Source organism: Cibotium barometz, chromosome 2 (genome assembly GCF_041138505.1).
Source record: "Cibotium barometz isolate CiBa-2024 chromosome 2, ASM4113850v1, whole genome shotgun sequence".
In the NCBI taxonomy this organism is placed as follows: Eukaryota; Viridiplantae; Streptophyta; class Polypodiopsida; order Cyatheales; family Cibotiaceae; genus Cibotium; species Cibotium barometz.
In genome coordinates this window covers 15,963,021-15,987,690 of record NC_141047.1, presented here as the reverse complement: position 1 = coordinate 15,987,690, position 24,670 = coordinate 15,963,021, and the positions used below count along the sequence as shown (strand labels likewise).

Sequence of the window (24,670 nt, the reverse complement as noted above, 5' to 3'; positions counted from 1 at the left end):
ATCATAGTGAAATTTCAGCTTCTTAAGGCAATTCTCTTTTTCCTGATAGCAGTGTATCCTTCCAAAAATGTCCCATCTTCCAAAAACTGCATCATGTCATAATACAGTTCTCTTCCCCTTCACCTGCTGGTGCTACTGTGAATAAGTTGGTGTCAAGGAGTTGATCTTCTATGCCCCCCAAAACAAGTTCTCCGAAATCTAGTCTAGATAAAAAATATGCCACTGCATTTTCTTTTTCGGTGAATGGTTTACTCAAATTCTTGTAGTAGGAGCATCCATCTTGCAATCTTCCCCACTAGAAAAGCTTTGTTCTCCCCAAATAAATGAGAGCTTGATGGTCCACATGGAAAACAAATTTGTTTCCCAAGAGATAGTGCCGGAACTTATTCACAGCATAGATCATTGAAAGAGCTTCTCATTCGATTGTGCTATAGTTCCTTTCTGCCCTTATGAGGGCTTTGTTGGCATAATGGATGGGCTGCATATAACCTTTCTGTTTTTCTTGCATTAGTGCAATGCCCACTACTTTTTCTGAAGCATCCACATAAACATGGAACATTAAATTCCATTCTGGGTTGGTCATTACTGGTGCAGATGACACCATGCTTTTCAGCCAGTGAAATTCCTTCTGACACTCTGGGCTCCATTCATACCTTGCATCCTTCTTGATCAGTGCATATAATGGGTAGGCTATATGCGTTAGATACTTCAAAAATCTTATATGCCACTTCACCTTGCCAAGGAATCTTTCAAGTTGCTTGATGTTTTGGGGAGAAGACATTTTGGATATGGCCTCTTCCTAAGCTAGATCTATAACCAATCCTTGGGATGACACAATGTGACCTAACAATGTTTCGGATTTTACCGCAAAAGCACACTTGGCTGGATCCAACTTCAGTCTTGTATCTCTGCACCTCTGCAAACATAGCCTTAAATGATAGATGTGCTTTGCCTTATCTTCGAACATGCTGAAATCATTCACGAATGCTTTTATGAAGTCTGCCAGATAGTCATAAAAAATCTCCTGCATCATTCTCTAGAAGTTAGCAGGTGCATTTTTTAAAGCCAAACATTATACCATTTACCACAAAGACACCCATTTGGTGACAAATGTAGTCTTCTCCCTGTCTTCCGGAGCCATCTTCAGCTGGGCGTATACGTTGAAGCCATCTAAAAAGGAGTACATCTCCTCTCCGGCTACCTTATCCAATAAGGAGTCTGTGAAAGGGAGTGGAAAAGGATCTGAATTAGTTACGGCATTCAACTTGCGGTAGTCTACATAGATCTTGATTCTCATATTCTTTTTGGGAACTACCACAATCGGGGATATCCACGTAGCTTTTTCCATTGGCACTATGAAACCCACTCTCAATAATATGTCAATCTCTTCTTTTACTTGTTTTGCATAATTCGAGTTCATTATGTACCTCTGTTGTCTGATAGGTATAACTCCTTCTTTTAAGTTGATGTTGTGATGGAAGAATTTAAGGTCAATTCCCTCCATGTCTTCGTATGACCAAGCGAAGACATCGTGGTATTCCTTTAGCAAGGATACCAACTCCTGTTTGAATTCATCTTCCAATTCAAGGCTGATCTTTACATGCTTTTCTTCTTTTCCATCCTCTAGATTTACTTCCTGTAATTTGTTCGGGCTCACCTTTGCTACATTGTTTTCCTGGTTCTCCTTTTGATTTTGCACCGAGTCCCAAATCTCCTGGATCTCTTCTTCTTGCTCCAAATTTTGGGCCCACTTAATTTCTTCTAAGGCTTTTTCCTACAAGGTTTTGCTCAATTTTGAGCCCTTTGTCTTTTCAGCATCTTCTTCCTTCTTCATTTGACTATTCGGTGCCTCCTTCTTTTCACTCTCTGCTTCTGCATAATGCCTTCTTACTTCACCCACATTTAACATGTAAAGGGCACCAGGTCTGGGTGTTCATAGAGTATTCTGTCCTCTTTGTCGTCAGCAAAGCCTTCTAACATGTTAAATGTTTCAACATGGACTGGTCTCTTAGCAGGCTTTACTGATCCCCTTGCGTCAGCGAGATCCACATGCACTTTCCGCTTTCCTTTTCTGATGGTGATTCTGTTCTTGCCCCATACCTGCTTTACCGTACCGTGTCTTAGCCAGGGCCTTCTCAATAACACCTGGTAAGACGTGTTGTGGTTATCCGCGGCGGTAATCACCACTAAGTTGACCTTGAAGTCAACTTGTTTGATTTTCATTGGGACATTTTTTATGATTCTTTTAGGTACTACTACTACTCTGTTATCTGCCATTCTTATGTTAAATGGAATGGGCTCCCACTTGAGACTCAATCCCAATGCAGTTTCCTCGGTAATGACATTCACTCCAGATCCTCCATCCAGCATTGCATCATTGATGAGTACATTGCTCAGTTGAATTGTGAATTCAGCCACTTCATCATCTCTGGATACTGGGGGTTCTTCGGCTTGCATATTGCTGCATTCCGTAGTCACAAGGGCTAAGGCTAATGAATCTAGGGAAGTGAAAACTCCACTACATAATCAAAACTCGCCCCAAGCCGGCAAGAAGGCAACTATGGACTCGGATCAACAGGAAATGCTGAGAATGCAAACTACTAAGGAAATAGAGAAAAGACAAAGTAAGCAAAAAGAGGATGGCTCATGCAAAATCATCATGGGATTGCCCACAAACAAGTGGAAGCAAGCATTCAGAGCACCTCAATCGGGAATATCTGGAAGAAGACCAAAAGAATGTTGATTAGTTACAAACCAATGTAATGCCATTGCTGTTGGATAGACAAGTTCAACTGAGACAAGTGTTAAACTTATGCCCAAGGTTCAAGGCCAAAATCACGATGGCAGACATTGAAGGTCTAAGCAAGGAATTGAAGAACTCAATAGAAGAACGAACCTCGGAATATCATGCACCTCCTTTTGTGTGTGATCTACCTGCATCATGTTAGCGCTTGGCAGATGTTAACCCATGGCGGACATTGCGACATACTATATTTTACGTCATTAATTTAAATATTCTGAGTCATGGGCCGGGCTTGTCGGCACCATATGTTAAGGATGAAGGGATTGGGTGATCGCCGATGAGAGGCGCACCTTGGATATCAGTAGGATAAGGGTTAGGGTCGGCCGGCCATGTATGGGCGCCCAAGTGTGAACGGCCAAGTCACCTATATGAGTCAAATGTAACCCTAAAATCCTCATTCTCATGTGTTGTGAATACAAGAGTGCTCTTGCCTTATCTCTTTGGTTTCCTTCTCCTGCGTGTGTGTGAGAGAGAGAGAGAGAGAGAGTGAGAGAGCGATCGAGCGCACTGTGTAGCGGCACGGCGACAGCGGCGAGGCGGTAGAGCGGCGACGGCGGCTCCTCCTTCACGGCTGCGACGCGGGAATCCTTCAAGGCAGCAGTTAAGCGGTGAGTGACACACCTTTTGCATTCTGTTTTGAGCTTGCCTTCCTGGTTGTATGCTTGCAGCCATTTGTGGCTCGCATACGGTGTCTGGCAAGTCCCCAGCTACGACCTGTGCGGCAAAAGCGCACATTTTGGCGCCGCTGTCGGGGAGTTTCCCTGCACCAAGCTCCAGTTTACAGCTCGGCTGCTGCGTGAAGTTTAATCTACACTGTAGGAAAGCGACTGTGTGTTTGTTGTTAAGGTGTTTCTGTGTTGCATTTCTGTTTCTTTTTGTTATTTTTCCGCTCCGCGTGTGGGCGTGTATTCTGTTATCTGGTTTCTGCGCGCGAGAGGGATTTCTGAATCCCCAGATCTGTGCTGTGTGTGCGAACTGCGCCGCGGCCAAGGCTGAACCCTAAGGAAACCCTAGAAAACTTATCTCACAAAAAAACAGAAAATAAAAAATAAAAAAATTATAAAAAACAAAAAACAAAAAATTAAATTTTATTTTCAAAGAAAGAACCAAACATGTGGAGAGGAAAGATTTTCTAATTGGAGAAAAAAATTTTGAAAAGAAAGAACCCCAATTGACCCACGACCCACGACCCCGGCCCCGGCCCCGGTCTCGGTCTCGATCATTTGATATATATATATAGGAGAGTGAGCCTCCATAGCTTTCTCTCAAGTGAGAGCTTATGGGAAGTTGTGCCCTATATGTAGCCCACTCCCCAAGGAGTAAAGTGAGCATGTGGGATAAAGCCCTCACCCTTTCCTCCACAAGCAAATAGGCTTTTGCCCTTTTCCCCCAAAGGAAACGGACTATTTTGAGGATTACAGGAGCTCTAGATAGGCGAACACGGTGCTGTAAAGCACACTAGGACCCTTTAAACGATACGCTCGTTTTGAGCTATCACACGCCCTAGTCCAAGTTCGACCGTAAGTAAGGGGGTCAAAAACGGGTTAAAAACAACACAAAAACAAGTAAAAACGGGGTGCGAAACACCTAAGAAACCACTTGTGTGAGTTTCAAGGGTAGTTACCAACGCACGTAGGGTACCCACGTCACATGCATCTACGTTCTGGTCGGGTGCTAGAGCCTGAACCACTAGAAAGCGTTTCAGTCTACGCAGGCTCACACCATCCCTCCACGTTGGCATCTTGGCCTTCGGCTGGAACCCAAGGGAGTGCAACCCAAGATCCACGAATAGTGGATAGTGACTCATCCTCCGACTCAGAAGCCATGGAAGGGCACCCTACCAAGAACCCTGAGGAGACAAGCCAAAACATGCTAGTGTGGGCCCCACAGCCCGGATCTAGCATGTTTAGTCGTTTAATAGAGACCTTTAGTAGAGCTACACGCTCTGAGCATGCGACAAGCGAAGTAAATGAGGAAGGAGGGGTAGTAGATTCGCCATTCACATCTTATGTGGACCCTACCCTCCCAAAGAGTGTCCATGTGGATATTCTACCCACTTCGTTTAATGAGGGCCCTACTGAGCTACCACATTCCGATGCTCTTCCTAAAGTAGAGGTCCCTAGAAGCCAATCCATAAGAAGTGACATTGTGTCCACTTCAAGAGAACCGTTTGGCACACCAAGTCTAGATGGGATATTTCTCAATGAAAATTGGGAATATGATCTACACACAGAGACTCTAACGGACCTATACACGGGTTACACATACCATGTAGGTTGGTTAGAAGTCCTACGATCTACATCTAGCGCCACTAATCTAGAGGAGCAACAACACATGATATGTGAGGTGATTCATAGAATTATCCAAATTGAGAGGCAAAATAGGGGAGTGGACCTAGTTTCCACTGGCCCTATGAGGTTTTTGGATACGGGCAAGGCCAAACAACCAACCCTATCACAATTGGAGACTCCCTCGGTGAGTCCCATAGACCCTTCGTATGTTGTTTCGCCTGGAGTCTCAATGCAGGTTGAGCCCACGAGCAGTAACTTTAGTTTTCCAACCTTGGCTCAACTTTCCATTAAGGAATCCGCAATGCCTACCCCAATGATGAGCATAGCTGAAAGTGCACCTGTTACTGCTGTAGTTAGTACGACACCGCTACCTAGTGGAACAGTACCTACAACAGTGCGTGCCAGTGCCTATCGACCCTATGTACCTATCGCTACTCATGCTCAGGTAGCTCCTACGCCTCTTAGTATGCCAATGGCGTATGCTCCATGACCGCCTCATCATAACCATTATCCAAGGGGAGCTAGGCCTAGTCACATATCATATCCTACGTCATTTGCCAACCTACTCAGACCAACGCCAACTCCTATCAGCCAGGCTATCCCAGAAGTGCCTCCACCAACTATGCCTGCTCACTTAGGTGATCTCGCAGCATTTGCTCAGACGATCGGACGATCCATTGCAGAAAACATGCGGGGTATGCCTGAGAGAGAACCTAGAAGCAAGGCAGTACAAGTGGCTAAGCTCACTCAAAACTTCAGTGGTAACGAGGATGTTAGGAAGCACATTGAAGTCTTTGAACACGTGTGTGATTCCTTGGAAGAGCACAATGAGCTGCACAAGTGTAAAGCCTTAGGCTTAACCTTGAATGGGAAGGCCGGAGATTGGTATCGAACCTTAAGGGTTGAAGAGCGCACGCACTACCCCACTCTCAAGAGATTGTTCTTGAAAGAATACATACGCGAGGGTGTGCTTTGGGGGGTAGCATCTCAACTCCAAAAAGCTGAACGCGAGGAAGGGGAGTCAGTGAGAGACTTTATAAGTCGATTGAAACATCTAAATTCTCGCTGCACTCCCGATGAACGCTTCAATAACAACCAACTCCTCGATAGATTCATCCGAGGATTGCGCCACGAGGACATTTACAATGGCCTAGTCATTAGAGGTCTTACAACATGGGAAGTAGTCACTGCCAATGCAATCCAGTTAGAAGACAACTTGATGATTGCAGGTAAAAAGGTGTCTTCAGAAACAAAATCCGTTAGTTCGCAAGTATCTGGGCACGAGCCAATGCCGGTAAAACCAATTGCCAAGGAGCCTAAGATATCTGAAATGTCTGTGACCGACCTTACTAAGGCTCTCCAAGAATACTTTAGGGGTAATCGAGCTCCTCAGAATAGCCATATGTACCCAAGAAGAGAGCAACAATGGTGTTCGGTGTGCTTAGGACCACATAGCACGAGTGAATGTCCCACATTTAGAGTCAAATTCAATGGGAATTGCAATGCATGTGGTAAGTATGGCCATCAATCTAAAGATTGCCTAACACTTAAGCGAATGTTGGCAAACCAGGCACCACTAGCTTGGTCAAACACACCTCAAGTACCCGCGCTAATGCCTGCACAACCTATCGAGCAACCGTCACAGCACATAGTTCCAAGGAATCCAAATGTAGTCCAGTCTGTGCCGTTACCACCGCCAGTGCTAGGACCACAACCTCCACATCCAAGGATTACCCCAATAAACCAGATGGGTTGTGAGTCACATAGTGCATGTGGGGATTATGAAGAGGAGATAGACCCTACTGCTCCATACGGGATTGATACGTTTGAAATGATTCCCCAGTACTACATGGAGGATCATTTCGGGCAAGTCAAGCCTGTATATCAAGCGGCTGCTCTCGCCACAAGAGGGCAAAACCTTAATACCTTGGCGAGGAGACCACCTCTTCAATGCTATGAGTGTGGTGGACCGCATCGTGTAGCAGAGTGCCCTAATAGGTTACAAAAGATCGCTACTCAGATGCAACCAAATCAAGGGAGCACATCGGGAATGCCGGTACTTACATGTAATCGTTGTGGCATAGATCATTTGATCGCTCAATGTCCACATAATCCTAATGCACCCAAGATTACGCCATTGAATTTGGTTGAGGTCACCAACCAAGCACGAGGAACCACACCCATTGTACCCGTGAATGTAGTTACACGGTCAATGCTTCAAAATCAAAACTACATTCTTGAAGAGAGGGATACTGCATCAATCGCTCAGGCAAAGAAAAAGAAAACACGGCGAAAGAGATCGCTTAATGCCACGAGCTCCAAGCCCAGTTCAAAGACTAACATAGGGACGGGAGACGACCCCGTGTATATGAATGATCCTGAAGATGATTCCGATTCAATAGAAACCATGGGGACCAAAGCCACTACCTTAAGGGAGGAACCCACTCGGGAGCTCAATGAAGGAGAATCAAGCGAGTACATAAATAAGGGAAAACAAAAGGAAACTTCCTCGGTCCCACAACCAAGTCAGTTAATGCCCTCTCGACCACCCAAACTGACTGAGACTCCCCAAGACAAGCCACGTGGGCCAAAAACCCTCAAGAAAAAGATTGGTACTTACCCAAACCCAGTTGAGGAGATTGAACAAGTGCAACACTTAAGGGGTTTGGTGGAAGAAACACAAAGAGAACTGGAGCCAAACCCGAGAAAAATCAAAATTCCAGACACAGTGTTTCCTACGCAAGTTCAGCCTCACCGGAACCATAAACCGTTAGCTATACGTAGTATCATTCGGGAAGAAAGTGAGGATAGGACATCCGGAAGTGGGCAAACACCCTTCTTGCTGGAAAGAATGTTTAGTGAGGGAATCCCTGACCCCATTGAAGAGGAAGTGATTCCATCTTCACCAGTCCCTAGTCAAGGGGCGATGTCTCGAAAAGTACCGTTGAATGTGTCTAAGCTAATAGATTTCATGTCCTCTGAGATCAGAACCACGATCATATCCAAATTATACGGAGATCCTGAGCTATTCTTAGCTCTTCGGGCATTTCTCAATGGAGAACTAAAGGCGGGGCTACCACAATTTGCAAATATGGATAGACCTGACACGCTTCAAGATGAAGGGGAGCATTGGGATCTACAACCCAACTTAGATGAAGATTCGGTCGTTGAAATACCTGTTAACAAGTTGGGACAGTACTTTGAAGGTGATGAATCTAATGCCACCCTCCCCATTACTACCAAGGGATTAACTCTAAAGGGAATCCTTGATGGTGGTGCTGGAGTGAGCATTGTGACTAAAAACTGTTGGGAATCTATGGGAAGGCCTCACCTCGAAGTCACAAACATAGTGGTTAAGATGGCAAACGGAACCATAGCTAAACCTATTGGAATGTTAAGGGACCTCAAGATCAAGGTCCTGGGATACAAGGTAAAACATAGCTTCATTGTAATGGATTTCTCCAAGCATCCTATGTCATATCAAATGATCTTAGGACGTCCTTTCATGAGGGAAGCACAAATGGTGCATGACTGGTCAAAAAACCATGTCTACCTACAATTCCAGGACTCTGTCATTCGAGTTGATCTTGAGAATGGTCGTGCACATCCTTTAGGAAGCAAGGTTATCATTGATAATCGATCGGATACCACTATTCACTCCGCCCCATTAAGGTATTGCTATACATGCAAAAAAGAGACTGATGATGGGAAAGATTCTCCTTATATGGATGTCCTACCGGGTATGACTGAGTCGGATAACGTGGATTGGGTACACCTAGCGGCAACCATAGACACATGGGGGAATAGAGGCACAAGCTGGGTAACACCTGAGGGGCAAGATATGCCACCGTTAGTGCCAATAAACATGATAGGTGTTATGCACTTGACCCCTGATGGCGAGAAAGTGGCAAACCCCACCGACACTGAAGGTAGCGAAGACTCTGACCAATGCAACTCTGAGTATGAATCTCAAGAAGAAACTGACCCTGAGCTTGATGGGAAAAATGAATCAAATATTCACCCAAATGTGGAAGCAAGGTGCTCAAGGCCTAGGACAGTGGCCTCCTGCAGTTCATCCGAAAGTGAAGATCGACCAAGTGAGTCCGAATCTGATAGAAACAAAAATCAAAAACTTGGTAAGAAGAAAACGAGACATAAGCGCCAACGCTATCGAGCTAATGTACGCACTGCAATAAACAAGGAAAGATCCACTGCAGAATGGCTCAGTTATGTAGGAGCCATTGATGCTCATCGAAAGATAGCTAATAATTGGGGACAATATCTCCAAAGTGTCATGTGGTGTATTCCGCAACCTCATGACGTCGCCCAATTAGAAATCGAAGAGAAGCCGAAACTAAGTCGTACTGCAAGAAGGCGGCAAAACCAAGAGTTGGCTCAGCAACAAAAGGAAGCGAAATTGAAAGAAAAAAGCCTGGCACAACAAGAACCAGTAGACTTACACCCCGCACCCGAGCATTTCAAATCATTCACCACAGGGGAACGTAAAGTGGTCTACACAAAAGCCCAACGAACGCCTACCAATGGGAGTAGCGGTGTCTACGATGGCCCTGCGGTAGTTAAGGAGATAGACTTAGCAGATCCGGATGAGGAGTCTAAACCAGTTTATATTGCTCAAGACCTCACCAAGGCGGAAGAAGCTGCACTTACGAAGCTTCTTAAAGAATTCAAGGACATATTTGCTTGGACATATCATGATATGAAGGGTGTTCCACCCTCGGTGGTGCAACACACGATTCCAATGATTAGCACTGCTAAACCAGTCCAGCAACGTCCCTACCCAATGAATCCTAAGTACGCAAAGATTGTACAAGAGGAAATTGAAAAGCTTGTAAAATGTGGATTCATATACCCTATTGAGCACTCAGAATGGGTTTCTCCGATAGTCATCGTACCAAAGAAGAATGGGAAACTCAGAGTGTGCGTTGATCTCAAAAAGGTTAATGCAGCCACCAGAAGGGATCATTACCCCTTGCCGTATTCTGAACATGTGCTTGAAAGAGTGGCAGGCAAGGAGGCATATAGCTTTTTAGATGGGTACTCGGGTTACAATCAGATCACAATTGCAGTCGAGGACCAAGCTAAAACAGCATTTATCACGGAGTTTGGAGTGTTTGCCTTTCGCGTCATGGCTTTTGGCTTGACCAATGCACCTGCAACATTCCAACGATTGATAAACACGGCCTTTAAAGAATATCTAAGGGACTTCTGTGAAGCTTTCTTAGATGATCTTTGTGTTCATTCCTCTTGGGACGAGCACTTGATGTGTTTACGAAAAATATTTGAAAGATGTAGATTATATCGCATCTCCTTGAATCCTTTCAAATGCCAATTCTGGGTTAAACACGGAGTTATCTTAGGGCATATAGTGTCCAAAAATGGGATTTCCACTGACGAGAGTAAAATCAAGGTCATTCTGGAATTACCCCCACCCACCAACTACAAGGGAGTCCAACGCTTTATGGGCCACGTTGGTTATTATTGAAGGTTTATTCTCTTCTTCGCCGAGATAGCTCGACCATTGTATAAGCTTCTCATCGAGTTTATTTGGACCGAAGAATGTGACCGTGCCTATGAGCTATTAAAGAAGGCCTTGGCGAGTGCTCCAATCTTGAGAATGCCTAACTGGGATTTACTCTTCCATGTGCATATTGATGCATCAAACTTTGCTATTAGGTGTGTGTTAACTCAACCTGGAGAACACAAGCTAGACTACCCCATTAGCTTTGCCAGTCGCCAGTTGAACGATGCTGAGATGAACTACACCACTACGGAGCGAGAAGGGTTGGCAATGATATATGCAGTAAGGAAATTTCGTTATTACCTCCTTGCCACCAAGTTTGTTTTCTATGTGGATCATCAAGCATTGTTGTATCTGGTAAACAAACCATGCTCCACAGGAAGAATCACACGATGGCTATTGATTCTTCTTGAGTTTGATTTCACGGTTGTTGTGAGACCTGGCAAGAAACATGTTATGGCTGATCATTTGTCTCGCATACCCAATGGTGAGGCTCCTACAGGGGTTGATGATGACTTACCTGACACTTCCCTGTTCATGGTGGAGACAATGCCTGAATGGAGTGAGAAGATTGTTAACTTTTTGGTTAATGGCTTTCCACCTAAGGAGCTTCGTAAAGATCTAGCTCGAAAGCTGATCAAAGAATGCGAACCCTATTGCCTGATAGCCGGGACTCTTTATAAAAGAGGAAAGGATGACGTTCTTAGGCGTTGTGCCCGAGAGGACGAGTATCTATACATTTTACAAGAGGCACATATGGGCGTAGCCGGTGGTCACTTCTCAGGAGACTTAACTGCGCGAAAGATCTTACAATCAGGGTATTGGTGGCCCACTATGTTCCAAGATGCATCACTCTTTGTGAAGGGTTGCGATGAATGCCAACGATACAAGAAACCGCAGAGGAAAGATCAGATGCCCCTACAGCCGATCAAAGTAAACCAACCATTTGAAAAGTGGGGTTTAGACTTTGTAGGTCCAATTAGTCCAGCGGCCCGAAACACACAATCTCGCTATATTATTGTGGCCACTGACTATATGACCAAATGGGCTGAAGCGAAAGCGACACGTAAGGCAGATGCGAGGACAACAGCCAAGTTCCTCTTTGAAAATATAATCACACGATTCGGTTGTCCTTTTGAACTTGTGAGCGACAATGGTACGCATTTTATAAATGAAGTGATTAAGGAGCTCACAACAAATTTCATGATATCGCATCATAAATCTACTCCTTACTATCCGCAAGCGAATGGCCAAGCCGAGAGTACCAACAAGACTTTAATCTCTATTTTGACAAAGACAGTTGAAGCTCATCGCACGGATTGGGATCTAAAGCTTACGACAGCTTTATGGGCCTATCGTACTGCGTACAAAGTGGCTATTAATTGCACACCATTCAAAATGGTATATGGCCAAGAAGCAGTCATGCCATGGGAATTTGTCATTCCTAGTCTTCGTGTTGCTACTCAAGAGGGTTGGGATGGTAATCCCTTAGTAGAGCGTCTATATATCCTTGAGCGGCTAAATGAAGAAAGACAATTGGCTGTGTACAATGCCCTTGTGGAGAAGGATAGAAGGAAAAAATGGTTTGATCGCCACCTAAAGGACAAGGACATCAAGGTTGGGGATAAAGTCCTGATGTATGGAGTGCGAAACGAAAAGAAGAAGCTCAAATATGCTGGTAAGGGACCATATAGAGTATGTGAAATTACCCCGCAAGGTACCATCAGAGTGGAGACTCTCGACGGAGTTGAAACCATTGGATTCCTTAATGGGAGTAAATTCAAAAGATACTATGACCCCCTAAGCCAGGAGGAGTTACATGCAATCCATCAAAAGAAGGCAGCTAAAGAACAAGCTGAGCTTAAAAAGATACAAGCGAGAGTCGAAGCCAAAGAACGTCAACAGCGTGCTAGGCGACAACGAGAAGCCAACTTGGGAATTACGCAAGTATTTTTCGAGGAAGCAGAGGAGGATGCACTGGAATCTGACCCACCTCTAAGATACCCAATTGAGTTACAGAGTCCTTACGGGGAGGTGCTGTATAATGCATTATTGGATACAGGAGCTCAACATAATTTGCTATCATATGGCGTGTGGTGTCAACTGGGAAAACCACCTTTAACCAAGAGTTCTATCCAAGTTCAAGGAATCAACAAGAAGAAAACCCCTGTATCAGGAATTCTGCACACTCCGGTTGCCTATGACAAGGGAACCATAATTCAAAGCTTTTTGGTTATGCCTACTGGTACCATGGGAGGGACTCTAATCTTAGGGCGCAAATGGATGATGGCCACCAAGTGCAATATCGATTGGGCAACCAGACAAGTCACAACGCAAGAACCAACACTAGGTCTGACCGCTCAAAATCCCACACCTAAGTCATCCACTCAAATATTAGATAACGAAAAATCACAAAGTCCAGTGGCAAAACCATCTTCGATTGTTGGCCACCCCTCTAACGCTTCAATGCCAAGAGTGGAAACAGGCAAGGTGGTCCCTAAAGCTTCACTTACTATGCCAAAGAGTACATACAAATGGGTCCCCAAAGCTTCGTTAACAGCTACTTCCCCTGCTCAATCTCGTTCAGCCACTAAGAAGCCTCGTAAAAGGAAAGCAGCTACCCACCCGAGAAAGGGCAATGTAACATCGCGATGGATCCCTAAAAAATTATTAGTAGCCCAAGGGTACTACGAGGGGAATGACCAGATTTGGGTCCCTAAACATAAGGTGAATCCCTCTACATCACTTGTAAAACCTTGCAAACCAATTGTTGCCACCCCAATGACAATTCAAGACCGTGGTAAGGGAAAGGTAACAGAGTGCTCCGCACCACTTCCAGAGTTAGTTTGGATTCCCAAACGATATCGATCATTACCACCTAGCTCAGGAAGGGGGGAGCCACATGAAGCTTCTAGCTCCTCATGCCAGGCACACACTCATATAGAAGTTTCTACATGCTCTACACCTACTCTTGTCAACACCCAACAAAAAACCGATGAGCCTACATCTCCCCTTGTAATAGTATCGATGGAAACCATTTCCACAAATTGGTTCCAAGAGGCTGCAACATCATTGCAAATAATATGATCTACCCAAGGAAAGGGGGAGCATGTACTCACGCTCGACATTCTAATGCTTCCTCCTTAACCTTCTCCCCTGACCATGTAATTGCCAAATTCAAGGGGATGTATATATAGAGCTTCATACATTATAAAAAACAAAAAAAAAACAAAACAAAGAAAAGAAAAATAAAAAATAGTAAAAAGAGCAAGAGCACAAAAAGAGGATAAATATCCGTATACAATCAAGAACTAGATTGACACAAACCTACTGATGCTATATCTGTGTTTGCAGATATGGCAGATGCACGATCATCATACACTTCATCCACTCCCGCCTTTGATGAGAGGTATCATCTGTACCTTTCTCAGATATTTCACATGTGCTATCCTGTAATTGAAACTGAATGGGATCATATAGATGTATTAGCCAGAGAGGAAAATGTTGAGGAATTAGAATGGCTAATTCGCCTATTAACCATGACTGACCCCTACTCCGTAGAGGACATATCCCCGATAGCCCAATGCTTTCCTTTTCCACAAGATGACTATCCTCGCATGGTTACATTCTTGATGAGTCTATGTGGATGGGAAAATGAAAAGGAAATATCTGACAATGATGAATGGACGGATGAAACTCATGGCACTACTGAGGTTGATTTTATTTATTTGGATGATGCGGATAGAGGCTTAGCCTTAGGGCTAGAGCCAGGACTCTACAACATCCTCTTACCGTATCCTCAGTAGTAGTGTGGTGACTGGTAGGTAGGTTAGTGTTTTCAAGTTTTTTCTAGTTTAGATTCTTTAAACGAGTCTTGAAATTTTCACACTGATGTGCCTCTTGAGGTATAGTGCTTGTTAGTTGATTGTACAGGTTAAAAAGTTTGAGGTGGGTTCGCTTCCAAGTCCAGAGACTGCCGCAACGTTCATCAAAATATATCTACATCAAATTGCAAGATGTCTCGTCAAATCAAGGAGATCTCCAATTACAGGTGTAATTCTTCCATACCCACTCTCTTTCGTTTTTACTGTTCAATCAATTGCATAAACTATAATGCATGACCACATGGAAATTATCAATGTACTACTTAGTTTTTGAAGTTGCTTGCATGCTAGTGTAAATCATTAATGAGCTTAACTTTATTGGAAATATTCCTAGGCAGCATGACGTCTTTAGTTAACCTTGGAATACGATTGTCTTAGGTCTAGGGTCAAACCATCTTAATGTTTGAACACCTGGCTGTGTGTGTGTTGACCTCTAGGACATAGATTTTACCCCTTGTCGAAAAGATGTAAGAACACATTTTAGTTCAGGAGCGAAGATCAAAACAAACTTTTTTTTTAAAAAAAAGCCTACAATAAATGGCAATACAAGTCTATGATGTGCTTTAATGTTGGCCTATCGCCTTATTGATACTTGGTAGGCGAGGAGTATTCTACTCCAGACCGATGCCTTGGTTGGTAGGGGGTAGCCTTGCCTAAAGTGAGCTAATAGATTCCTGGATAATGCCTTGTGTTAAACATGGTACCAGGATCGATGTTAGTTTTGCCTTAGGAAGGTCGCCATTGTGTATAAAAATTGTCATGTGCAAAAAAAAAAATAAAGGCAAAAGGCTCCTGTAACTCTGATGTTTCTTGTGTCCCTAGGCTCGTGGTAACTACTTGTTCTTAGAGTAGACACAGTATGGTCATCTGTTTATTTATTAAGCTTGGTTATTTTCCTTGACTTAGGCCAGTTATAAACCTTGATTAACCTTTGACACCTTGCTAACTCTTGAATTCCTTTCAATAATTTTAAACTCCTATTAATTTGCTACACTAGCTCACTCATGTACCCTTAAACTAAGTTCTAATAGCAACATCCATTGTGGTCTCACACGCTTGAATTTATACACTTTATATCTTTTGAATTCCAGCATACCTTCACTCTACTTCCCTGTTTTGCAGACGGTCTACCACAACAACCCTCTCGAGCTTACCATACCATAGCTTCCGAGGACGGAATCTACATCAGGAAGGGGGGCATGTTAACCCATGGCGGACATTGCGACATACTATATTTTACGTCATTAATTTAAATATTCTGAGTCATGGGCCGGGCTTGTCGGCACCATATGTTAAGGATGAAGGGATTGGGTGATCGCCGATGAGAGGCGCACCTTGGATATCAGTAGGATAAGGGTTAGGGTCGGCCGGCCATGTATGGGCGCCCAAGTGTGAACGGCCAAGTCACCTATATGAGTCAAATGTAACCCTAAAATCCTCATTCTCATGTGTTGTGAATACAAGAGTGCTCTTGCCTTATCTCTTTGGTTTCCTTCTCCTGCGTGTGAGAGAGAGAGAGAGAGAGAGAGAGTGAGAGAGCGATCGAGCGATCGAGCGCACTGTGTAGCGGCACGGCGACAGCGGCGAGGCGGTAGAGCGGCGACGGCGGCTCCTCCTTCACGGCTGCGACGCGGGAATCCTTCAAGGCAGCAGTTAAGCGGTGAGTGACACACCTTTTGCATTCTGTTTTGAGCTTGCCTTCCTGGTTGTATGCTTGCAGCCATTCGTGGCTCGCATACGGTGTCTGGCAAGTCCCCAGCTACTACGACCTGTGCGGCAAAAGCGCACAGCAGATTTTCTTTGAGCTGCATCAATTTTGCTTGTCTTTCTTCATCATGTTTTTTCTTCATGGCACATTATGCTTTGGTGTGTCCATGCTATTAACAATAATAACACGTGAAGGTTGTAGAACCATCGTGGATATCCGGCTTAAGCCCTTGGACAAACCAGTCAGCAACAATCGCTTTGTTGCATAAGCTTCCACATCCATATCATCTTGACGGAGCTCTCTCATTTGATCACATAGTTGAGTTGCAGACTTTATTTTGCGGAATCTTCCCAGAAAAGTAGTCATGACTTCTTATAGGTCTCTAAATGGTTGTCTTGATATATTGACACCTACTCTGTGGCTCTGTATTTGAAGGTATTCATGAAAGCATCTCTACGAATTTCACTCAGCTCTAGCTCCTCCACATCCCGAGGTCTGGCTACTTTCTAGATTGCTCAAACCTCCTCACATGCAGGTCTGCATCTTCTGCTTTCTCTTCTGAATGCACCAGGAAATTCTTGGCTAATGATGCCATGGCTCCCTTGAATCATTTCTGAGGGTTTTGTTGTGGTTGTTCTTCCTGTTTTTTCTGTTCCACCCTTCTTGGGCTTTCCGGACCTGGACTATGCCCGACTTCTCGCTCTTGGCACTCCTTTTCTTGGTCCAAGTCGTGCCTAAATTCTGACACTTCTTCTTGCCTGTGTGGGGTTGCAAAAGTTCCAGCACTGCCTTCTTGATTGTGACGGTGCGAGGCACTCCCAGCTGCAAGCTTCCTAGAGGGTCTCTTGAGAGGCATTACTTTCCATCATCCTTAGATCCCTGAACATGCATGAAACATGCCTGAAGCTATTTGAGTTGTGTAGTGGGATGCTTTTAGCATTGACTTCTCCAAAGAATTCGTTACATGCTATAATTTCTCTTCAAACTTGTTCTAAGCGATTTGTCCCCAGCAGGATCGCCAAGTGTTTCTCGCTGATTTCCCTCACCAGCGAAAAGGCAAGACAGTAGTCTGTGGTAATAGACCAATCAGGCAATGCCGGGAGATGTGTAGTCATCCACCAGAGTTTTTGGGTACAAACACCAACTCCCATATTTCACTCTCTCATCTCTCTCCCTCCCTCCCTCCCTCTCTCTCTCTCTCTCCCTCTCTCTCTAACACTCCACTAACATCTAACTCACTTTCTCATGAACAGATAGCATATTCAGTAAAACAGTGACACTGTGGACTTAGACATAGAGGATAACTTGGAACAACAATGAAATGGCAAGCTTCCTCTTAGTTATATTCCAGAAACATGACAAATCAATACAGAACAGTTGCCCAATTGTGCTAACATTCCCTGAGTACAAACACACTCTCCAGCTTCATGACACAACTATCAACTAACATTTGAGAGCATACAACAATAGCACTCTTCCTAGATTCCATCTACCTAAGCATCTAGCTCTATTCCTGCCTAATACTAAGCTATCCTCGTCACCATTTGTAGTGACCAGGTGCCCTTTTATGCTAAGTCTTCTTGTTCTTGGTAATGGATCTCTGGTGATTACAATTCTCCACCTCCACACGTGTGATACCGAGGTGGTGCTCATGACGTGGGGAGTGGGTTGCCAGCACTTTCTACCACCAATGGGCTGCATGGCGCAACATATACATACATACATACACACACATGTATATATATGTATGTTTATATGTATAAATATGTATGTGTGTGTGTGTGTGTGTATATACATATACGCACACATGTGTGTGTATGTATGTATATATATATGTATATATGTATGTATGCATGTATGCAATATATACATAGATATATTCACACACATCCACAAATGAGGAAAAAACTCATAGAAAAGGAGCTATTGGGCTTGCTCAAGCCTACTTGGTGCATTAGAGACATAGTAATGTACATTATGTATATATGTATGTATGCATGTATGCAATATATACATAGATATATTCACACACATCCACACATGAGGAAAAAACTCATAGAGAGAAGGAGCTATTGGGCTTGCTCAAGCCTACCTGGTAGTGCATTAGAGATATAATAATGTATATAATGCCGCATGTTCTTCTTCTTTTTTTTTTTTCCACAAATGAGGGAAAAACTCATAGAGGAGGAGCTATTGGGCTTGCTCAAGCCTACTTGGTAGTGCATTAGAGATAGAATAATGTATATTATGCCGCATGTTCTTCTTGGTTTTTCTCATCTCTTGTCAAGAGGTGGATACATTACCACTGGTCTCCTTTTGATCCGATATCTTCTTAGAGAGGGTTTTCTTTGTTCGCCCGTGTATCCTAGTGCTAGAAATAGGTGAGAAAGGTCATAGTTTTTGCAACTCTCATCTCTATGAATCAACCTTCAAAACTCATGGATTTTCGCAAGTAAATGACCCTTGTTAGTTGTGTGAGTTGGGGTTTGGGCAGCAGTCGTGCTATCGATTCCCATAATGCTAGGCGTGATGCTGGGCATGGTGCAAGTATTAGTCGCGCTAAGAATTTCAGTGATGCGAATCTTTTGGTCAGTTCCCCGTGTAGGTTTTTGGTAGTGTGATAGGATATCCGTCTGACTTCCTACATCAATATACCATCCATGTCCTTATGGTTTGCAACATCAACAACATCATCCACACCTTCCTTACTACCTTTTTCAATAGTCGACAATGTCATTGTTAGAGACCTATCAAGTGACATTATTTCATTGACTAATTTTTTCAACTAACGGCCAACGAAAGAACTGCCATAAATATCAAGAACAAACCTTGTGTTGGCAAAGCCAACGCAAGTCCCTCTAATACTTTAGAAGGCATTTTCTTGAAATCTATCTTAGCCGAAGCTGTATATCCTTTGTATCCTAGCTAAAATCTTTGGAATCATCATATCATTTCTACCAGGAGTAGCCTTTCCAGTGTTAGTCAAACTTAGGGGGGCGAGTTGTTGTAGGCAGTTGGCTCTCAAGTGGAGAGCCCGTGTTCGAACCCCGCCCTAGTACCCATCCATCAAGAAAGAAAGTATCCTTGGCCCTTTACGATGATGTGGCAAAGGCCCTAACCCTAGCCATAAGTTATGCTACAATCACCCTTGGCCCTGTATGACGTGGCAAAAGGCCTAAAGTTATGGTTGCTTCCTACGTGGCCCTTTATGACGTGACAAAAGCCTAACCCTAGGGTGTAGTCGCAGACTCGTTGCAAACCGACTGCTTCAATCTCTACACTGACGCGTGTAGTTCCGAGCGCCTTCTGCAAGCATGGTATGTGTGCATCCTTTCTGCTCTCTGTTCTTCTGAACGTAATCAGCATGACCGTAGCATGGATCTGGTTCGGTTTTAGAATTTTGTTATGGTGTAGTGCCATGCTTTAGTTTAGCATCTAGTGCCAGGTTTAGGGTTCATTTTCTAAATCGTGCCTGTGCGTTTGCGTTAGGGTAAGGGTTTTTTGACATTGTTGTTCTCTTACTTGCGGGAAAGCCTGCTTCAAAATTGAAGTCTTTTCAAGGATTTTTGATATCTCAAATTTAGGTTTCTGAGGCAGTGTATTGAGCGCAACCAATTCTTGTTCTAGTCCCTGTAGTCTGCACCATCATGTTCATGGTAATGATCCTTCAGAAAGGTGTCCATCCCATATGCATTCCTTTGAGTACATTGGACATGACTTTTCTCATAGGACATCATCCTGCAGACAGATCCATGCGTATTCCTATCACTATAGAATGAATGATGAAAAACACAGGCATTTGTTAACCTGTTGATGTCTTGAATGAGTACCTCTCCAGCAAGTCAATCTTGGCCTCTGCATCCCGACTGACGTGCCTTCTTTATGGTGCGCTAAGTTGGCAATTGTGCATGGTCATCGTGATACTCCTGCAGAAGGGAGGCGCAATCCATGTGCCGTCTTATGTTCCAGCACGGAAAGTGTTGTTTATCTGATAGTCTCAGATGGGTACTTTTTTCCCTTCATTTTACCTTGACTTCTAGTGCATTTTCAACCACTAAGCTCTATGTATATGTTATGAGATGCTGGTTGTGCTTGCTATCGCTCTTAACACCATCTGTGGTGCCAGTTTCTGTGTAATTGCCCCAGCATGTCCAAATCATTGTCAAATCAGTCTTCTTTGCGTGAAAGTTTTAAATCTAGTGCTGCAAATAACCAGCATGTGCAAATCAATTTTTGATCAAGGTCACCAGCATGTGCAAATCATGGTCAATTCAGAGTCTTTTCTTGTGAAAGTTTGTGATCTAATGCTGCTGACCAAGGTCTAATAATGATCAGGGCAAGGGAACAGGGAGCTTTGGTAAGCGCAGGAACAAGTCTCACACGCTGTGTAGGCGCTGTGGGCAATGCAGCTTTCACATCCAGAAGAGCCGATGCTCATCCTGTGCTTACCCTGCTAAGCGCTTACGCCACTGTATGTATGAGGTGGTTTTGTTGGTGAAGTTAGGTTTACACTCATTATCCTAGTAACATACTGACCTGTTTTGGGATTTTCATTTCAGATAACTGGAGCATGAAAGCAATCAGGAGGAAGACCACAGGCACAGGGAGAATGCGCCACCTGAAGCACCTTCCAAGGCTTTTCAAGAACAATTTCAGAGAGGGTATGGGTTCATGTGCTCTTTTGTATGAACATTGCTAGTCCAAGGTATCATTGTCTTGTGTGAGTGCTTTATTAATTCTTTGCTTCTTACCTGAAGCGTTTCAACTCAATGTTTGCAGGCACTGCTGCACCTTCCAGGCAGCAGAAGGTTGCTGCAATGGCATGAGTTTCTGTATGTGCTAGAATGGAAACTGGCATGGCTGCCCGGCTGGAGTACAGATCTCTTGGCTGATTTACCATGGCCTGCTTTCCTTTTAGACTCGGCATTGGTGCTGTATTTTAGTTCTCGGAGTCTTATTTTGAATGACGAAGCATAGTTGATGTAACTTGTCATTTTAATTACATTTTTGTTCTTGAGAGGAGAAATTTTGCCTGAAATCTTTTTATTTTCAATTGGCTATTACAGCGGGTTCAGAGCAAATTTGATGCCTTACCTGAATGATTTCAACGTCTGTGTGTATGCAGTTTTTGAAATGGCAAATTCTGATCAGCTTAGTGAGCAACTATGTGTTGGTAGCAACTGTAGATGTGTAACTTGTAGTGGAGTGGGTCATGACATCATGGTTGTATCTGCACTATTGAGAAAGTCATTGCTCTCATGCTCTACTTATGCAACTCAGATACTTAACACTGGAAGTTGAAATGTCATGTCTGCTTTGGCAATGGGGTAACACTGATGGGAGGACTGTATGATGTTTCATTCAGAACGTAATGCACAGTGTGAAAAGCCTTCTTTCATCAGGCCATGCTATATTCCCGATGCGTCTTGACAAGTTTAAATACTAGGTGGGGATGTGAAGACATGAGTTATTTGTATGTGAAATGGTTTAGGAACAGGCATTTTATTGTTCTATTTAAGTTGTGCCCAAGTTCTCTCTGCCAGCAACATACTTGCTCTATGCATCAAGCATTGCCATCATGCTGACACACGCACTCCATCCATCATGTCTTCTCGTCCCCATCTCTAGCAAGTTAAAGTTGATTAACACTTGCTTTAACTGTTTTTACTATTTGTATGAAGTCCCTCTTGCTACTGTGGTTCTCTTTTTGTATTTTTGTTGTATGATTGCTTATGGCTCATCAATAAATAGCATGCGGATCTATGCACTATATGTGCCATCCTGCATGGAACCATCAATACCCTCACCTAAAGATTGCGTCCGACGCTATTTATCAATATGTAAAGCCATGAATACAACTTTGAAGAGAATCACATTGGAAAGACCACAACCCAAAGATCAACACCTTAAGTGAGCACGATCAACTAGGTCAGCATGATCTAGATGGGGTAGATAAATATATTAAATATGAATACGAGTACAAGTTTGGAAAAGCCAAAACTATACATTGATGAAAACTTAATGTACCAAAATTTTATACAAATACAATGAAAAATTCATAGGTCCATTGTTCTTGTGTCCAGGCACTCAATTATTTTCATGTAATGTTCGTATAATGTATTGTTGATTATTAAATAAATGTAGAATCAAATTACATAAAGACATTAGAAAATAACTTGCACTATTTCTAAGTTTAATGTTGGACTTGTCATCATTCCTAGTGCTAGCATAATGATACAAAAACTTACTTAGTGACTCGTACTTAAAAAGTTACTCCTTTGCTAAATCCTTCTCTCACCTTTGTGCTTTGGACTCATACAACAAGCAAAACATAGTGGTGAGGTTATAAGCGATGAGGAGGAGGAGCTTGCATATGGTTGTGATTACTATGTAAGTGAGTTTTTATATATATATACAAGAAACCGTAAGACATAGTCTTGTATAAGTTTTTGTTCTTGATACAATTTCATGATATTTTTTTGCTTGCAGTATTGCAAATTTGGTGCTCTTTGGTCACGCGGTCGTCACTTTCGAGTGTAGCGAATAGGTAAGAAGCGAACAATATGTGATTGCGGTGTCAAAGCAAATTTTATACAAGAAAGTCGTTCACGTGTAAGTGACCTAAATAGTGAAGTTGGCATATTTGATTACTGTGGAACGATACAAGACATTATCAAGGTTGGGTTCAGAAAGTTTTCTATGTCCATGTTTTATGTGAAGTGGTTCAAGGTAGTGACTCAAGGACCACAAGCAACCATGCACAGAGATAAGAGCGCATTTGTTCAACACTCCACAAAGATATGGACAAACCAAAGGGACACAGTTGTGCTACCAGAGCATTGTGAGCAGGTCATCTTCAAGATGGACTCGAGAGATATAGGTGGTTGTTTGTAATCCAAATTGATCCACACAGTAAACAAATATTTGAAGATATGGAAATATCAGATGAAGTAAAGGTTAAGGAACCCATAAAAGAAGCACAAGAAACAAATATTGATCCAGTTGAACAACTAGAAGAATGATCAAATGAAGGTATAGTAATTCAACAACTAGCACTTGAACCAAAAGCAAACACAACAACTAATCCGGAATTCGAAGAAGAAATAGAAGAACAACTTTCAACATAACCACCTCTAATGTCTAAAATAGAAGAGGACGATAAGGAGTCTACACCCATTGACGAAGATGCAGATGGAGAGATATTTCTAGAAATGGATGTATTTGGAGCCATGGATCTAGCTGACGATGAGAGAGTCGATGATAAGCTATAACATCTTATTTCATTTTTATTTACCAAGCAATACTTGGTTTTTGTCACTGTTTTCTTGTTTGGGACTACCAATGGGGGCTTTAGTAGACAATTATCATATTCTTTTGTAAATATTACTACATATATTCTTGTATTTGGGATCAATAGTGTAAGATGTGACAAATAAATATTGGCTTTTTAATTTTTATAAATATTGTTACATATCTTTGTATTTATTTGAAAAGTTACTAAAAACTGGGTTGATAAGGACTATGAGAACAGGTGCACACTTGAAATTTTTTTAAGAAGGCACATAAAAAAAGCTTTAAAAAAATTTTTGACGCGCTTTTCAACGCTTATACAGACCTTTATTTCGATAGCTATTTCGACGTCCATTTTTGCCCCTTATATCTACGCTCATTTTGACATGTATTGCAACGTTTATATCGACGCGTATTTCGACGACGCAGCCACCACTGAAACTAGGCATCAGACATGGGTCATCCTGTAGTAGTATTACAATGAGCACCTTATGCATGTATATATAGTGTTTACATTGAAGATCCAAATCGGCACGTGTGCCTTATTACATCTTCATGGGGTTCATTAATGTGAATCCACCTAAATTTATGAGGGTATGTTAGCCACCACTAACACTTCACACACATTCGCGCTGATAGGTCAGTCGAACGAACGAATGGAACCCACTTCACTATATTATCTTAAGGAAGAGTTTCACAAAGCTGCCACGTGGCAAGAATTTGGAGGTTCAGGAAGAGGAGGAGGTTTGGGTAGAATTTGATTTTGGAAGCCTCAAAAGAAGTGCGAAGCACGGGTTCCCAACTAGTTCCATTAGTAGTAGAATCTTTCATAGAAGAAGAAGTATAATTAGGATCCTCTGGATTGTCGTCACGTCTCTAGATTAGGTTCCTTCATAGAAGAAGAAGTATAATTAGGGTCCTCTAGATCATCACGTGCCTCTAGATTGCCGATACCCCAATGATTCCTCAGATTTCTATGTTGAATGTCCACTCAATGTTCACCACTTGGACATTTAGATAAACTTCTTTGTATAATACACCTTTGTAGAATATATACTATAAAATAGTCCAACAATGAGCTATAGGGGCTAGGCATGCTAGTGCACTCAAAGCCAATATTCATCATCCCAAGTATAAGATCCATTGACGTCAACA

General features: G+C 42.9%; 1 protein-coding gene across 2 annotated transcripts; it reads left to right on the top strand.

The window, feature by feature from the left end:
* Positions 1 to 19,406: 19,406 nt before the first annotated feature.
* LOC147640711 (large ribosomal subunit protein eL37x-like) lies at positions 19,407 to 21,263 on the top strand. 2 transcript variants are annotated; one of them, XM_086814455.1, is made up of 4 exons: positions 19,407 to 19,542; positions 20,561 to 20,696; positions 20,785 to 20,886; positions 21,005 to 21,263. In XM_086814455.1, the coding sequence occupies exons 1-4, from the start codon at positions 19,540 to 19,542 to the stop codon at positions 21,049 to 21,051; spliced, it is 288 nt and encodes a 95-aa protein (XP_086670581.1). In that variant the 5' UTR covers positions 19,407 to 19,539; the 3' UTR covers positions 21,052 to 21,263. The 2 variants fall into 2 exon arrangements, with proteins under 2 accessions (XP_086670581.1, XP_086670574.1); XM_086814448.1 differs by lacking the exon at positions 19,407 to 19,542 and adding an exon at positions 19,558 to 20,230.
* The last annotated feature ends 3,407 nt before the right edge of the window (positions 21,264 to 24,670 follow it).

What these genes read in the sequence shown, in the direction of transcription:
- LOC147640711 (XM_086814448.1), top strand. Translation starts at nt 20,174, where the DNA reads ATGTGCCGTCTTATGTTCCAGCACGGAAAGTGTTGTTTATCTGATAGT. An exon ending in TATCTGATAGTCTCAGATGG is followed by an intron (nt 20,231 to 20,560) that starts GTACTTTTTTCC and finishes AATAATGATCAG; the next exon opens with GGCAAGGGAACAGGGAGCTT. An exon ending in CAAGAACAATTTCAGAGAGG is followed by an intron (nt 20,887 to 21,004) that starts GTATGGGTTCAT and finishes CAATGTTTGCAG; the next exon opens with GCACTGCTGCACCTTCCAGG.